Source organism: Myxine glutinosa, chromosome 5, assembly GCF_964187855.1.
Source record: "Myxine glutinosa chromosome 5, kmMyxGlut1.1, whole genome shotgun sequence".
Classification (NCBI taxonomy): Eukaryota; Metazoa; Chordata; class Myxini; order Myxiniformes; family Myxinidae; genus Myxine; species Myxine glutinosa.
Genome location: NC_136265.1, coordinates 157264211 through 157283136, shown reverse-complemented (window position 1 = coordinate 157283136; position 18926 = coordinate 157264211). Strand labels below are relative to the sequence as shown.

Below are 18926 nucleotides of genomic sequence, written 5' to 3'. Positions count from 1 at the left end.
GAGTTGCAAGGCTCCATCTGGAGGAGCGTGCCATCGCTTACGGGGATGCACAAAAAGCCCGTCTGCCGTGCAAACGTCAGTCGTTTCCTTTGTGTCGCGTCCTCCGTGGGGACAAAGGGTGCCCATGTTCGCCTGGCTGCGAGAGGGCATCTTGAGACGACATTCCGTGCTGCCCGAGCAAAGCTATGCATGGACTCTCGAACTGGAATATCAATGGTGGCTCCTAATTCGTTTTCCCCATGAATCGGGGCTTGCGTTTACCAACAACGCGAACATCATGTTAGTAAGTTGAAATCACCACTTGATATTCACAAATTAAGTTGGGATGTTTATTGTCAAATCATCATAATTAAACCAAAATATTTACAAATTGTTGAAAAGCATTTGGATGACAAAAAAAAATCATAAATAACATCGATAGACGTTTGACCCCGGGAATCCAATTTATAAATTGGCATAAATGCGACGAGACGGATATCCGATTCCTGCTGCAAATTCAAACCCGAAATTATATGAAAGGTAAAGATATTCAAACCGTGCAATGCAGAGGTGAAGGTGGGAAAACGTTTCTTCATGGAATGGCATAAATAATGGTTTGAGAGACTTGTAAATCCGGTTATCATAAAAATACTGCAGAGGTTAAATAAATACGAGATGCATGCGTACGTCACACACACACACACACACACACACACACACACACACACACACACACACACACACACACACACACACACACACACACACACACACACACACACACACACACACACACACACACACACACGAATCCCATGGGCACGGACGTCTTCATTTAGATGTTGCACATTCAGTTTCACAAAATGGTTACTGCCAATTTATCAGATCCACAAATAATGTAATCGACACAATGTATTTACTTCTGATAACATGTGAATGCATGTGCGTGCACATGGTAAATACAGTTTGAAATGTGTCATTACATCTCATGTAAAACGTGACCAAGAGCTCAAATCTTCTCCTCCACCCCCCACACCCCCCATCCCTCCCACATCACGCATACTGCACCAGGGAGTGGATCACTCACAGGGGATTGGGTCTCTGACACACGGGGGAGTGGGTCACACACACACACACACACACACACACACACACGGGGGGGGGGGGGAGTGGGGCACACACACACGCAGGGGAGTGGATCACACACACGCGGGGGAGTGGGTCACACACACACACACGGGGGAGTGGGTCACACACACACATGCACACACACATTGGGGGGGGGGGAGTGGGTCAGACACACACACATGGGGGGGGGGTCACACACACACACACACACTCAAATACACACACACACACACACACACACACACACACACACACCTGTAGCTACGAAACACATTTTCTTTGGGCGGTGTATTGTATAATCCCTCCGTACAAAACAAGCATTACCTCGTTTCCTTTGCTTGAGTTGTTCAAAAAGTAATTCATGATCGAAGACGTGTTGATTGAGTCTTAAAATGCACATCTGATGCTTATGAGGCCAGCACTAAGGCCTGCCTTTTTTGTAATAAAAAAGGTTAAAAAATCAAACATTTGAACAGCCTTGGATGTGCACCTTGACCCCACAGCCAAGGCACACCGTCTATCAAGACTGTCCCATTAGCATACGCATGCACTTCAACCCAAAGGCTGAAGCACATGGTCATTCAAAGCACATGCATCCTGACCCCGAAGGGCCAGAATGCATGGTCATACAATTGGACCCCTCCTCCAAAGGAGTGAGTCCACCATCCACCAGTGGATTCTACACCCTCAAGATGAGGCCACCAGTGGTGCTTATGAGGCCAGCATTAAGGCCTGCCTTTTTTTTAAATAAAAAAAGGTTAAAAAAATCAAACATTTGAACAGCCTTGGACGTGCACCTTGACCCCATGCCCAAGGCACACCGTCTATCAAGGCTGTCCCAATAACATTACACATGCACCTCAACCCAAAGGCTGAAGCACATGGTCATTCAAACACATGCATCATGACCCCGAAGGGCCACAATGCATGGTCATACAATTGGACCCCTCCTCCAAAGGAGTGAGTCCACCATCCACCAGTGGATTCTTCACCCTCAAGATGAGGCCACCAGTGGTTTTAACACGAGACACACAACATCTGATCATACAGCCATACAGAGGCCGATCGTAGGCATATAGAGCCCATGACTTTTTCATTTATAAACTTGAATGTATCGATAACTTTTCGCTTTACAAAGTAAAAATAGATTAAAACCAAACGTTATTAATAAATATTGTATTCCATAGTTCGTTTACATTATTATGAAGATTTTTGAAGTGCTGTATTGTTTAATTCCATGGTTGGAAAAGAGTTGACTCGCTTAAAACAAACTCTGTATATACACCCCAGGGATATGGAAATATATTATTAGACTTCGGTTCGATCCCGAACTTCAGTATTCAGTCGCTGTATTTTTACTAAGTAATAATATAACTAACGAAGTCCTGGGAACATTCTCTCTCCTTTTCCTCTCATTCTTTTCTGTCATTCTCCTCTCTCACTCCCTTCTCTCATTCTCTGCTGTCATTCCCCTCTCTCATTCCCCGTGCCCACATCACAGTCGACACATTGAAAACGGCTGTTGGAATACATGTCGCCGATTTTCTCAACTTTAGCTGAAACTGAGACTTGAACCATCCCAGCGACTGTGATGGTGAATTCGTCGAGATAAAGACGTGAGGGAGACTCAACCTTTATGTTACAGGCCTTTGAAGATGCATTTTGTTCTATAAACGGTAACTTTCATTGAATTTTATTGTACACCGCTCCTTTCCGATGCCATCTCCAGGCATTGCAAAACGTCATTGCTGGGCACCGAAGGGGGCTCGGCAGTGACGCACGCTGAAAGGGAGTACTCAGTTTTCACTCTGGTTGTTTGTTTGTTTGTTTGTTACTTGCAAAATCGAAGATTTTTCAAGTATATTGGTCGGTTGTGTTTGTGGTTCTGTCTGTCTGTCTGTCTGTTTGTTTGTTTGTCACCGGTCTACAGGTCACAATTTTCAACCGATCTTCACGAAACTTCACCAAATGGTAGAGTTGGTCAAAAGCAAGAAGCCTGTTGTTTTTGGGGTCAATAGGTCAAAAGGTCAACATAGGCAAAAGGTCACCAACTTTGCTAAATTTCTAAAATCCGAAATTTTCATCCAATTGACTTGACATTTGAAGAGGACTTGCATATCTGGTCACTGAATTCAACCACCAAGTATTCTTGAGGTCAACATAGGCCAAAAGGTCAACATAGGCCAAATTTCTAAAATCCTCAATTTTCATTTCATCAATTTTCATCAATCTGACCGCTCGAACCAGTAAGTTTTCTGTTTAGAATTATTTTCAATTTTGTTTGACTGCCAGACATGCAGATAAAATGGAAAAATCGAACCCATGTCCGAAGGAAGTGCTTCAGTTTGGCATTTTTATTATGAAATGGGCAAAGCCTAGAAATGAACGAAACGCTTTAGAATCACCCCTTAGAACCTTCTAGATTTACTTTTTAGAACCATTAAGAATTAAACAAGGTGGGTTAGAAAGGTTCTTCTTCTTCATTGTCGATGGACGATGGAAAGACAACCAAATATTGAAGCGGCTTCCCCAATTAAAAAATACATCTCACTCCTCTCTGCGCATGGTCAATCAGGACGAATCCAGAGCCAAAGTACTGCTAAACTGCAGGTTCGTTTTCCGATTCATGATCTGATTTGTTTTCAAAATATAACATTCAATTTAAATAAAGTTGTTCCTCGCAGTCTGAGGTATTTTGCACTCTGAAGCAGGTTATCGTCAAGGATTTGCCTGTATTTGGCTCCATTCATTGTTCCCTCTATCCTTGCAAGTCTCCCAATCCCTGCCATGGAGAAGCAATCCCATAGCATGATGCTGCCACCACCATGCTTCACGGGAGGGATGGTGTTAGATGGGTGATGAGCTTTGCTCTGTTTCCGCCAGACATAGCTCTTTGCAATCAGAAGGAAGAGTTAAATTTTCATCTCATCAGATCACAGAATCTTTTGCCTCAAGCTCTCAGAATCTTTCACGTGCCTTTTTGCAAACTGACTCTAGGCATGCTGTCATGTGCATTTTTCTCAGGAGTGGCTTCCGTTTGGCCACTTTCCCACAAAGCCTAGATTTGTGAAGTGCTGTTGAGACCGTTGTCCTTCCAGCAGGTTCTCTCATCTCAGCCAAGGAACTCTAGTTCTGTCAGAGTGGTCATTGTGTGCTTGGCCACCTTAATGAGCAAGGTCCTTCTTTCCCAGTTTCTCAGTCTGGTTGGACGGCCAGCTCTAGCAAGAGTCCGGATTCCTTCCATTTCCTAATGATGGAGCTCGCTGAGCTCTTGGGACCTTTCAACACTCTAAAAATAGTTTTCTACACTTCCCCAGATCTATGCATCTTCACAATTCTATCTCGGAGTTCTACGGACAGTTCCTTGGACTTCATGGTCGAGTTTCTGCTCTGACATGCTCTGTCAACTGTGGAACCTTATACAGAAAGGTGTGTTTCTTTCTAAATGATGTCCAATCAATTTAATTGGCCACAGGTGGACTCCAGTCAAGTTGTAGAAATATCTCAATGATGATCAAAGGAAATTGGATGCACCTGAGTTAAATGTGGAGTGTCATAGCAAAGGGGTTGAATACTGTCGTGTTCCTGGCGATTAAAATCTTTACCAGGAAACAGATTAGCCAAGCAAGCTTTAACTCCGAAGGCGTTCAGTTCACATATGGCAGAGTTCATGCATGCGGGGAGGGGGGAGGGAGGAGGGTAAGGAGGAGGAGGGTAAGGAGGAGGAGGGTGAGGATGAGGAGGGTGAGGATGAGGAGGAGGGTGAGGATGCTGAAATTCACTTACCTCACGGATCCCGACGGCATCCTTCAATCCTAGGGAAATTAACTCACGCGGGGATGGAATTAAAATTTACAAAAATAACAGATTTATTAAACGGAACCCGAGAACAATGAAACGCGCTGGTTAAATAAATGTCCTAAAGTGGAGCACTCCCACACCAGACGTACACACAGGCGAAGGGATAATTAAATGAAAAGAACCTGTGTGTGTGTGTGTGTGTGTGTGTGTGTGTGTGTGTGTGTGTGTGTGTGTGTGTGTGTGTGTGTGTGTGTGTGTGTGTGTGTGTGTGTGTGTGTGTGCGCGCGTGTGCGTGTGCGTGGGCTTAGCTTGATCGGTTGGTGTGTCAGGGATCGTCAGGCTCAAGCACGCAGTCCGGACGTGGCTGTGGTGTTGGCAGGAGGAAGGCCGCCTGGTCGTTGGCACAAACCTCTCGTTCCGCGCTGCTAGGCCAGCATACACTGCAGCGGCAAGCCTCGCGTCCCTGCGTGATCGCTCGCGAGTTCCCGCATGTGAAAGCAGGGGAGGAGAATCGTTAGCGCTCCACCGTCTCTCCACCATCCATTGTCGCCCAACAAGCAAGGGTCCAGGGTCAAGAACGCAAGGGGCAATGTCAAGTGCAGGGAGAAGGTCCAGAACAAGGGAGGGTCCAGCGCAAGAGAGATCCAGAACGAGAAGGGCAAAATGCCAGCCAGCCAGTTCTTTTATTGGCCGTCTTGTGACGTCACCACTCTCTCTCTCTCTCTCTCTCTCTCTCTCTCTCTGCCAATCCCTGCTGGCCAACATCACGGGCTCACTTCTCCACCAATGGCCGCGTCACTTCTCTCTCATGCCATCGGTCGGTGGCCAATCAGTTCGTCACTTCTTCCTACCAATCAGCGGGTTGCTCTTTGCTCTGCCCCTTGGTGCATCACAAGTCCTTCCTTACTCTGCCTTCCCATTGGTCGACACCTGGGGCCCAATGGTGTGATCTCCCCATCAAACCCTCGTAACCAATCTATCGCGAGGTGGGCATAGCCTCAGCCGGCCTGAACAATGTTTCATTGCCATGTTGCCGCAATGCGTGGGCGCTTCCTGCCTGTTCTTCTAGTGAGTTTTATTGTGGGGGGCGGGGGGGGGGGATTTAATTAGTGTGTGTGTGCTATTGGGCCTAACTAGTGTCTATGGTGTAGTGCCATACGGGACAATGGATAAATAACCAGGTCTCAGAACAGGGCAATTAGCATAATCCCTACGATAATTAGCACAAGGATCATCCTTGTATTATCACAAAGATACACTTACGTGAACAAACTGCCTAAACAACCCTATTACATGTGGGGTTCCCCATCACGATAATGGGAGCATGATATCTACACAGATCTACCTGATCTATATATCACTCTTCCCCAAAATTCAAAACAAAACTTATTGACTCGAGACATTTCAGATTTTAATTTTAAATGACTTTGTAAACATTTACAAAAAAAAAAATCCACTTTAACATTACGTGGTATTATATGGAGATGAGTGACAAAAAAAATCTCGATTTACTCCATTTAAAATTCAGGTTGTAACACAACAAAATGTGAAAAAGTCAAGGGTTGTGAATACTTTCTGAAGGTCTGTATATGCACATTCACACCTAAACATACATAAGTTTGTACATATATTCTCATAAGTTGCAATACATCTAATATATTGTTGCGGTTTTGAGTCTGTCAAGTGAGTTTAATAAAGGTTAAAGTCTGTCCCCCATAGTTAGTCACACAAGCAACATGTAGCCTCGCGATAGTATAGTTATGTCTTAGTATTTGCAAGCTTAGTCCTTTTCCTTTGTTAGTTCTGCGTTGAGTATAGCCAGGAGAATAGGCCCTACTTGCCACCGATTTTCCAGCCACCCTAGCCTCGATCCAGTTTGCTAAGCATTGGTTGATTAATTGGGCAAGTTAACACGAGGCAGGCCTAGGAAGGTCGGGGCGGAGTCGAGGGTGGAGCGGCAGAAGCAATGACGGTAAGCACGAGCCGCCAATCAGAGCTCGGAGGTGGTGACGGCGGCGTGGCGTCAGAGGGCGTGGTGAGAAGAGTCGGGTGAGTTCCAGAAGGTTCGGGGGGCGTAGCTATAAAACCGGCTGCGCGAAAGTCCTCGAGAGGACTTGTATGCCAGGACTTGCAGAGGAACGCAGGACTCGCGTTGTAAAGGATCGATGCAAGAGGACTTGCTGTGAGAGAGAAAGATAAAGGACTCGCAGAGGAACGCAGGATAAGCTCGACAGGCCGTGCGACAAAAGAATTGGCGAAAGAACTTGATGAACTTAACGCACTTGCACGAGAACGCGCGCTAACCAGCTCGGAGTGTATTGAAGAAGACGAGTTGGCCGCGTGTGCGAATGGTACAGATACGCGGGCACAGCCAGACGTGCTTATAACGAATGCAGCGCATTTGAGACGCGCGAGTGAGCAAGGCTGAGTAACCGCCATCCGCGCTAAAGTCCGCCCTCTGCCGTTCCGCCCGATCATCTGCTTGTACGAGAGATGCGCTACGAGTCTCTATCTTCGCGGGACGTGCCGGGGACCGTGGAGAGCCGGACGGGGACCATCTCTGGATGCGTTGGGGAACACCTGCCCATCTGCAATCCCCTGTGTGAGTGTGAGACGGGCCCGTTGTCCAAGGGATAAGTTAAGACTGCTTAAGGATTGCTCTGTGTTTCTTCGTCCTTGAACCTGTATATACGTGTGGGAATAATTAAACCCATTTGTTCTTCCTTTCTTCCTGATTCGATCGTTCTGTGGTTTCCTCATTGACTCAGCATGGCATGAATAAAATCGCTCCAATCGGGGTCCAATATCTAGGTAACTGCGCAGACCACGTGTACGCAATCCGCTCGGCGTACTCAAAACCACACGTGGTTCGTGCGAGGCTTGTTTCCTCGCTCTCAGGGCAGCGCGGGGAATTAGGTACGAGCGAAAAGTAGTCCCGAAATCCTACGCCGCGTGTGTCCGGGAGGGACGTCTCAAGTCTCGGTTCCGCCAGGCCCAGTAAAGACAAGGGGATTAATCCCCCCTTGGTAAGGGGAAGAAGGCTGGCGTAGAGAACCGTAACAATATAAAGCTCTTTCTAACCACTGACTGAATGACTGATATTAATCTTTGGCTGATATTAATGTTTGGTACCCTCCAGGTGTTGTAGAAAGCTGAAATTTGGCGTGTCATTGAAGCCGGTACACCGGGAAAAATCGCAGAACCGTCGCGAAGCGTCTGAAAATGAAAAACCATAAACGCATACGTAAAAAAACGCATTTGAAAATAGTAATTCCATAAACTGTGAAATGAACATGACAATAATGTCCGTAAATTTAAAAAAATAAAAAGCGTCCATAAATGAAAATTTACGTGAAAAACCGTAAACGCGTCTGTAAAAACAAAAAAAAACGTTATCTTGCAGGATGCTAGATAACGTTCAAGATAACGATTTATTGCTTACAAGATGTAAGCATATATATATATATATTTTTTTTTTTATATATATATATATATATATATATATTTAAATTTATATATATATATATATATATATATATATATATATATTGTTGCGGATATGAGGATTATGTTTTTTTATTGAGTTGTATTGTATAGTAAATTGTTGTGCAATATTGCTTTATTCTGGACCCTCCTGCCTCCAGTGTTGTATAAAGGTCAAAGGGCGTTCCCGTAGTTAATTCCATAAAGCATACACGTTAGCCAATCATAGATTTCCCCCTGGTTGATAGTTATATCTTTATTATGTGTATTAGGGTAAGGCCTTGTCTTCCATTAAGATGACACTCCATTGCACCAAGTGAAATAGAGTAGATTCCTTTCACTTTCCCCTTTCATCATTGCCAAGCCTCGATTGCCAATTACATCCCCTCCAAAACCACCATTGAACATGTGCTCGGGTCGGGGAAGACGGGCATGCCCGCCCGTCGTCATCAAGGGCGGAGCCAGAGGGTCGCGCGACCAACCAGGGCCGAGGTGAGCACACCGAGGGGCGTGTCCTAAAGGCCGGCGGCTTGATCGCCGGAGGCGCTATAAAAGCGCGCGCGCAAGGTACTGCGTGAGAAGATCATCCAGGGAAGCACACAGCCTGCTATTCGTCGCCTTGCTCGCCAAAGATGGACCAAGCAAGAGAGTTGGGCAAGAAGCAAGCACGTTGTTCAGTTGTGTGGTTGGACCAGACGAGTCCTGGCAAAGCATGCGACGTCCACGCAGCAGGAGCAGCAGCCACAGCAGCTTCAGATACAGCAGCTTGGGGCCTGGACGGCAGTTTTGAGCGGGGCCGCGAAGGAACGGCGGCTGCCAAACGCGCCGATCGTGCTGCAGTACCGGTGGACCTTCCTCTCCCTCCAGCCATCCACCTCCCGCCAGTCCTATCATCATTCCCCGCGTGAGTCTGTCTTTGTTTGTTCTGTCCCTGGGTATTTAATTAAGCTTGTATAAGGAATTTGCACTGTGTCTCTAATATCTTCTGTATATTATTTTATTATCTTTCCTTCTTCCTTGGTTATTTTGAGCATGTAAATAATAGGAATAAATTTAGTAGTATTTGCAACCTTTTCGTCTTCTTCTTCTTCTTCACATCTGTGTCGCTTTTGTCTTTTCCATATTGAATATCTGTGGCGCGATCCGGCCAACGTTCAGGAATCGGGTTAGTCGGGGTAACTGTTAGGGCCGCGGGGCCTCCGCTCGGCAAAACCAACATCTAATCCGCGGTCCGTAACAATATATATATATATATATATATATATATATATATATATATATATATATATATATATATATATATATATATATAATATACAGTGAAACCTTGACTTACGAGTTTAATTCGTTCTGTGACCGAGCTCGTAACTCAATTTGCTCGTTTCTCAAATTAAATTTCCCCATTAAAATGCATTGAAATGCTATTAATCCGTTCCAGCCCGCCAAAAACCACACCAATTTTTTTTTAAATATACAGTATATATAAAAATATCTCGCGCTTTATATTTCACCTGTATGCAGCATACAAGTTGGCAGGATGGCCTGGACTGGAGGTACGCACACTTGACTCTAAACTGTCCAGCCTGGGTTTGAATCCCGACCCAGCTATAACCTGTCATGGGTGAATCACAGGCAGGGTGATTCATCAATGTGTGTACCGCTAAACTGGGCGCCCCGTTTGCGTCCCATTAGTTGTTGGATGTTAAGGATCTCACCGTGTTTTCCACAAAGAGAAGGCGAGCTATCGCCGGCACTCTGAACAAGTTGTGGCCTGGCATGCTCTTCTCCTCTGCTGTTATATACGTCCTCCTCGGCATCTTTTTCCAGAAGAGCCCTGTCTCGTCACAGTTGAAGATTTGCTGGGGGATGTATCGTTCGGCTTCTATCAGTTCGGCAAAAGTTATAATAAAATCTTCAGCTGCCTTCACATCCGCCTCACCAAGTCGACAACACGCACACCTCGCTCATGTTTTTCGACGATTGCGTGTTTTATATCCAAGCACATCATCCTCTTCTTCTTCTCAGTACTGCCCTTGGCACTCAATTTCTTAGGACCCATGGTTAAAACTAAGAAATTTTCCAAAATAACCAAAATGCGAAAACAAAGCAGCAGCTATATACGGCAGAGATGCTTGCACGGCAAGATAACCACGTGACCGGAACCCACCTGGTGGCGGGTGGCGTAAGCTCCAAAATAACCAAAATGCGAAAACAAAGCAGCAGCTATATACGGCAGAGATGCTTGCACGGCAAGATAACCACGTGACCGGAACCCACTTGGTGGCGGGTGGCGTAAGCTCGTAACTCAGATCTCAGCTCGCATCTCAAAGCAATAAACCGCCCGAGCGACGGCTCGTATCTCGGAAAACTCATAAGTTGGTGCACTCGTAAGTCAAGGTTTCACTGTATATATATATATATATATATATATATATATATATATTGTTACGAATTTGAGAAAGTGTAAAGAATGTGAGAATTATGGTTTTGTTGTGTGTAACTGTCACCCTCGTAATGTAAAGAAAGGTCGAAGCTCGTCCTCTTAGTTAATTCCATAAACCTACACACAGGACACCATATATCCTTTTAAATAGTTAGTCCCTTATTTTATGTAGGTTAAGGATGTGTTTCCCAATAGTTTGACTCTTCATTGCACCGAATTAAATAAGAGTAGGTCCCTCCGACGCCCCATGGCAGCTTCCAAGTGCCAGGTTTGCCAGGTTTGCTGCATTTGACTCCATTACGCACGAGGTAACCACGAAGAAGAAAGGCGGGTCTCCACCTCGTCATAGAGGGGAGGAGTGAGTCGGCCCCGCTCAACCAACCCAGAACGAGGGGTTTGGCTTGAGAGGGCGGAGGGAGAACGCTTGGGGGAGGTTCGCAAAGGTTGAAGGGCGGGGCCTATATAACCGGCAGCGGGACGCTCCCCATGGCAGATGAGCTGAGAGGAGAGATGAGTTCTGAGTCCAGGAGATGCGCTGGAGATGAGCAGGTGTGACCAAGCCGCCGTGAGACGTGCCGCGCTGCAGGAAAAACGGACCGAGGCAACGCAAGGAGTGTGCGACGCAGCAGGCGGAGAAAGGAACTTCGCCCGCGCAGTTTGGGACCAACGACCGCGGCTTGACTTCTTGACGGCGGCGCCTTCTGGCTCGACCGTGCCCAGGCCCCGCTGAACCTTCCTTGCCTCTCAAAGCCATCCATCTCCAAGCCATTCATTCCTGCCTGCATTTCCCGTGTAAGTGTGAATGTTCGTCCGTCTTCCACGTTGTCCTGGGGTTTATTAATTAAGCTTGTATAGGTAAGCTAATGATTTCACTGTGTCTCCTGCTCCCTTCCATTTTCTGTATATAACCTTGACTGCTCTCTTTGCTTTGGCTTGTGTAAATAATTAATAAATCCTGTTATTCCTCCGTACTTCTTCTTCTTCTTCATTCTCGTTCGGTCGCTTTAGTGGTTTCAATATTGAGTGTATGTGGCGCGATTCGGCCAACGTTCAGAATCGGGTCTAGTCATTGTTAACGGTTCGGGCCGTGGCGCCATCCGCTCGGCAAATTAACATCTTATCCGCGGTCCGTAACAATATATATATACACATAGATTTACCTTTATGATTGGTTAGCCACAAAAAGCGTGCAAGGTTAGGCCGCTTTATAAAATCTTCCCTGAAATACCTACCCTTACATCGAGGTCATCCATCCTATTCCTCGAGTAAAATGTCCATTTCTACAGCAAAGAATCATTAAGCAGAGGAAGGTTGTTATTTGCAAGCTCAATATCCATATTTAAAAGTGTTTCCTTATTGATTTACCCTCGTCTGAGATCCTCACCTCTGGTGCCATTGATGAGGAAACGAGGCCTTTATAGGAAATTCTACTCAAACCCACGCCTCTTTAACCACAGAGAGAATGATATTTCTACAAACACAATGTGAATTGAATTCGTCGTTTCGAAAGCTATAATTAACGTGCAGTATATATGTATATATATATATATATATATATATATATATATATATATATATATATATATATATATATATATATATATATATATATATATATATATATATGTATATATATGTATGTATATATATGTATGTATATATATGTATGTATATATATGTATGTATATATATGTATGTATATATATGTATGTATATATATGTATGTATATATATGTATGTATATATATGTATGTATATATATGTATGTATATATATGTATGTATATATATGTATGTATATATATGTATGTATATATATGTATGTATATATATGTATGTATATATATGTATGTATATATATGTATGTATATATATGTATGTATATATATGTATGTATATATATGTATGTATATATATATATATATATATATATTGTTGCGGATATGAGGAATGTATTTTTTTATTGTGTGCTTTATTATTATTATTGTTTATTCTGCGCCTCCTGCCTCCAGTGTTGTGTAAAAGTAAAAAGGGCGTCCCGGTAGTTATTCCATGAAACACCACATTGCAGGACCAGATAAAACCCTTGTTCAACAGTTTATATCCTTATTATGTGTTTTAGGGTAAGGCCTTGTCGTCCATTAACATGACACTCCATTGCACCGAGTAAAAGAGATAGATTCCCTTCATTCCCATTCCCAAAAACCTCCATTTCCCCTTTCGTAATGGCCAAGCCTCAATTTGGCAATTACATCCCCTCCAAAGCCGCCATTGACCACGAGGCAGGGTTGGGGAAGAAAGGCGGGTCTCCACCTCGTCATAGAGGGGAGGAGTAAGTCGGCCCCGCTCATCCAACCCAGAACGAGGGGTTTGGCTTGAGAGGGCGGAGAGAGAATGCTTGGGGGAGGTTCGCAAAGGGTGAAGGGCGGGGCCTATATAACCCGCCGCGGGACGCTCCCCAAGCAGATGAGTCCAAGAGATGAGCTGAAAGGCTGAGCTGAGCTGCGTGGTGAGGTGGACAGGAAAGAGCTGGGTCGTCAGAGCAGGGCTGAGTCGTGAGGTCCAAAAGCAGAAGATCATCCAGGGAATCACAAAGCCTGCTATTCGTCACCTTGCTCGCCAGCAGCAGCGTCTACAGCAGCAACAAGACTCGACAGCCGTTTGGGGCCTGGACGGCAGTTTGGAGCAGGGCCGCGAAGGGACGGCGGTTGCCGAACGCGCCGATTCGTGCCGCCGAACAAATTGGACTTTCCTCTCCTTCCAGCCAATTCCTATCATCATTCCCCGTGTGAGTCGTCTTTGTTTGTTCTGTCCTGGGTAGGTAATTAAGTCTGTATAAGCTAGTATTTTCCCTGTGTCTCTAAAAGCTTCTGTATATTATTTTCTTATCTTTCCTTCTCCTTGGTTATTTTGAGCCTGTAAATAGTAAATAAATTTAGTAGTATTTTCAACCCTTTTCTCGTCTTCTTATTCCTTTTCTTCACATCCGTCATCTTTGTCTTTTCCCTGATTGAATAGCTGTGGCGCGATACGGCCAACGTCTGGGTGAATCGGGTGAGTCGGGGAACAACTGTTCGGTCGCGGAGCCTTCGCTCGGCAAACAACATCCTTGACCGCGTACCGTAACAAATATATATATATATATATATATATATTTATATATTGTTGCGGTTTTGTGAATAAAGGATGACCCCCCCTCATAGGTAGTCACACCACAACATGTAGCCTCGCTTTAGTTCAGTTATTTCTTAATAAATGTAAGCGTAGTCTCCTTTCCCATGTTAGTTTGCGTTGAGCAGGCCAGTGAGTTAGGTGTTCTTTTGGGCTGGAATGCCACGTGCTAGGCCTGGAACAAGTCTGGCAAGGCTGAAGGGAGGAGCTGCAGGGAGTGGCCGGTAAGCAGCGAGCCGCCAATCGGAGCTCAAGGGGAGTGGCTCACAACGGCAGAGAGAGGAGGGGCTTGGAACATTCGGGTAGGACCGGTGGAGGGGCTATATAAAACATTGCCCTGAGCCCACCGAGTCAGTCGCCCCGGGAGAGAGTTGGTTCGTGGTTGGTTCATGGTGATTGAGCAAGTGAGAAAGAGACATTGTCGCAGCACGAGTGAAGTCCCTTGCTTGTTATAGCCTCGCTGTACACGAACTCTCCCCGTGCCCTGCGCTTTGCGGCTGTGTTAATCGCGTTTGTGGAGACTATCCATTCCGGGCCACAGATGCGCGATCTCCTTGCCTGCGCTCCCAGCATACGTGCCGTGAACCTCGGAGGGCCACGCCCGGCGAGCTGTCCGGGAGCGACCGGCGCCCAGGCGCGTTTGGAGCGCGAACTGTCCTTCCTCCTTTTTCCTGGGTGAGTGAGTGGGCCCATGTCTGGGAGATAAGTTAAGACTGATTAAGCCTGCTCTGTGTCTCTTCGCTCTGTATAGTGTAAATAAACCTGTTCTTTCTTCCATTTGATCGTGCCCGTCATTTCCATCTTTTGGCCGAGCATCGCACAAATAAAACCGCTCCAATCGGGCTCAATAAAAGTAACGGCACGAGTCACATGATTCGCAAACCGCTCGAGCGTATTCGATTAGCGTGGCTGGTGCGAGGTCCAGTCCCCGGTTTCGTGGCAGCGTGGGTACCAAAGGTACATGTGGAATCGACCCGATACCCTTTCCCACGCTCGCTATGGGAGTGGCGACTCGGCCTCATGGATTCCAAGACCCGAGGGGTAAAAGTGGTTTAACCCCCCTCTGTACGTCGATGGGCTTCGAGAGATCCGCAACAATATATATATATATATATATATATATATATATTTATATATATATATATTTATATATATATATATATATTTATATATATATATATATATTTATATATATATATATATATTTATATATATATATATATATTTATATATATATATATATATTTATATATATATATATATATTTTTATATATATATATATATATATATATATATATATATATATATATATATATATATATATATATATATATATATATATATATTGTTACAGACGCGGTTTAGATGTTATGATGGGCCGAGTGGATGGTCCAACCGCGACCGAACAGTTACTCCCCGATTAGAACCCGACGTTGACCAGATCGCACCACAGATATTCAATCGGGAAACCTCTAAAGCGACCGAAAGAGAAGGAAAAAGAGAAGAAGACAGAGTACGGAGGAAGAACAGATTTATTATACACACACAAGCAATGGATGGAAGAAGCAGTCACACAGCGAATCGTTAACTTACACTATTAAATTTACTTAACCCCAGGACAACGATTAGGACAGACGACGTTCACACTTACACGGGGGAAATTGCAGGCAGGGATGGCGGAGGTGGGTTGCTGGAGAGGGAGGCAGGGTCGGAGGTAGCAGCTCTCAATTCTTCGTATTTTTGGCGGGAAAACCCTCGGTCGCGTATCCGCTGCCGATGCTGTAGACGTCACGCGCTGGCTCGGTCACACCTGCTCCTCTCCTTCTGGTGGAGCCGTCTCCCTCCTCTCAGCGCGTCTCTCCAAAGCTGGTTCCTCTCCGAGTACCTCTCCTCTTTGGCTTGGAGCGTCTCGCATCTCACCGCTCACAGCTCAGCTCACAGCTCCTCTCGTATGTCACCTCTTCGCTCATCTCCCATCTGGTGAAGCAGTCCCTTCCAGTCGCTTTTATCACTCGGGGCGGAATCAAGCCGCCGGCTGCGAGGGCACGCCTACCGGTCGCTAACCGCGGTGCTGGTTGGCTGTTAGGGCTGTCCGATTCCTCCTTTGCTCATGACGACGTGCCACGCCTGTGAGTTGGCGGCTCCTACCCCCCCCCCCCCCTTCTCCGAGATGAGCACATGGGCAATGGCGGCTTGCGGGATTGAACACCACTCGCACCCCTTTTGAAAGGAACTTTGGAGAGCGGAGATGTTTGGGGAAATTGAAAGGGCCTACGCTTATTTTGCTTGATACAATGCAAAGTCAATCTAGTGGGAAACACATATTTAGCCTACATAGAATAAGGAAATACACTATTTAAAAAGATATATCGTGGCCTGTGTGTAAGTTTCATGGAATTAACTAGGAGGACGGCTGCGACCATTATTTACATTACGAGGGTGTTACACACAACAAAACCATACTTTTCACATTCGTTACACTTCCTCCAAAATTGTTACACTTCTCAAAAACCGTTACACTTCTCAAATTCGTTACACTTCTCAAAACCGTTACACTGCACCCTCCTTTCTTCAGCCCGGGCTCGGGCCTACAAAACTTTAACTTAGTGTGACACGTAGGTGTAATTCCCTCTACTTTTAACCTGACCCTGAGTGTGACAATCTTAAAACACAAATAAGTATGTCCCCCTATTGCATTGCACCCTGTCTAACAGACTCAAGCCCACAGCTAACCGAATTATGGAATTATTCTCAAACTATACATTTACGGTGGGGAGCATTATTTACAATGACGTTATTTCTTATTTACAACGCAACCCAGGACCTGTGTTTTTTTTTGTTTTTTTTAGGGAACAAGAAAAAGAAATTCCTGTTGGGAGGGAGGAGACAGCACGCATTGCATCGATGCACCAGTACCAATACCACCAAAGCACCCAAAAGCACCAAAAGCACCACAAGCACCACAAAGCACCACTCGGTGCACATTCACCATGGTTCATAATAAACACAACAAAACAACTGGTGGTGGTCTTCTCTTTCTCTGCTGGGCCGATGTTCTTCCCGACGTCTTCTGGCTTCATGCGGCCTAGTTGGAAATAATAAAAAGCACAACTTGTGTTCGTTTTTATTTCGGGCCTCAGGGGCCAACTAAGGGTGGTCCACCTGTTTGGCATAGGTGCCACCTTACCGAGGTCCGCAAGCAAGATTCCCTGGCCACTATGGCCGGTCTCCAACAGAGGTGCCCTGCCCCAGAACCTGGGGTCCATCAAGTGGTACTTGGCCGCAGAACAGCGGTCCATAAAGTGGTACATCAACGCAATGCATGCTGGTTCTGGGAATCTCGTGCGCACAATGGCCACCTCACGCACGCTCCCCTCGGCCCCCAATGGCGCACAGGTCATGTGGGAGACAAAAGAGACAATTGAGCGAGGGGTAAGGTCACAAGGGTACACATCAATAAGGCAATGCAAGGCGAAATGCGTACGGAGGGCGAAGTGAGAAAGCTCGTCCCTACCGTACGTCACCCCCCTGTCACCTACACTACCCTTGCCCTTACCCCATATGTACAAAAATCTACCCATTTACAAATTCGTCACTACTGTCACGTCTTCCCCATATTTCTCCTATACCAAATTCGTCTCCACAATCCCTCTAACCAAAATTTGCCATCACCCAATTCATCATCAATCCTCATAAGGAGGAAGAGATGGAACAACAAAGCACAATGTCACACCCACGTCATGATGCGTCTCACAATCCAAACATTTGCATCATAAAAAATAATCAAACCATGGCATGGTGTGGAGTACCTGTCACCTCAGGTGAGTGGATGCAGATGGTGCGAGGAGATCCTTCATCCTAACTATCCTCTAAATGATCTTAACACACTTTACACTACCCGGGGTCTTTCCCTGCCAATCCATTGGCCAACTTACACTATGGGTTCTAAAAACCAATTCCCATTGACCAAACTGTGGTGCTTCTCAATTTGGGGTCTCACTCCCCCGATTCATCTCCCGGTGCCCTTGCACAATTTCTGGGCTGTGACGTGTAGCTCTCCCAGCAGGTCTACCCACCTGCACACCTCCACCACTGCAGTTGCCACCCGAGCTTACCTAGCTCCTCACCCTAACCTAACTAACTGGGGAAGGCCCTCTCGCACTCTCACCCCCTGGTGCCCTCTGGCACTGGGCTACCCGGGTCCGTCCTCCGGATCCTCGGGCCCCATCCACAACTACCGGCTCCCAGAGCCCACCTGCGGCCTCACCTGGCCGACATCCTCACAGTGGTGGAGCGCCCAACCAACTACACACACTAACAGGCTACACGCCCAGCCATTTCCACAACACTAATGCACCCATCCAAAGACCATTCTTTCACCCGCACCACAGATGCCAATATCCAACCACAATTTACCTATACCCTCTACCTAACACTTACACTACCCGCCCCGGGTATCCGTGATGGGGGTCCACTCTTCCCCCATTCACACCTTCGCACCATCCACTCCACTCCACAATTTCCACCATACTCACTCCACGACCATCCATTCCAATACTCCAGATATTCCACACTACCATTTATTCCACATAGCCACATACACCTGTTGTTGCACACCTGTGCCCTCACACCTGGTGCCACCTGCACCCTCCTTTCTTCCTGGACCATTTGGTCATCACAATACACAATCACCACTACTCCCTCATACACTGCTCCACACACCTGTTCAGTTGCACACCTGTGCAATCACACCTGTTCACTCCTCAAACACACGGCATCATCTCAGCTAACTACTCCCCTCTGAAACTTGCGCTTCCCAGTCGTCCCTTTAAACTATTGCGCTCCCACGTCATTATCATCCACACTAATCTACCTGCGTCCCCACTACAGGTATCAGTCACTAACTAACCTTAACGTTACC

General features: G+C 45.9%; 1 protein-coding gene across 2 annotated transcripts in view; it reads left to right on the top strand.

Annotated features, from left to right (window-relative positions):
* The first annotated feature begins 12 nt into the window (after positions 1-12).
* The window catches only part of LOC137426887 (BTB/POZ domain-containing protein 6-like), a 43939-nt gene continuing 25025 nt past the window's right edge, over positions 13-18926 (top strand). The window contains exon 1 of one of the 2 annotated variants that reach the window (XM_068115880.2): positions 13-279. In XM_068115880.2, coding sequence (XP_067971981.2) covers positions 125-279 — 155 coding nt within the window. In that variant the 5' untranslated portion in view covers positions 13-124. Of the gene's footprint in view, positions 284-18926 lie in introns of both variants that reach the window. The other variant, XM_068115883.2, reaches the window with a different exon arrangement.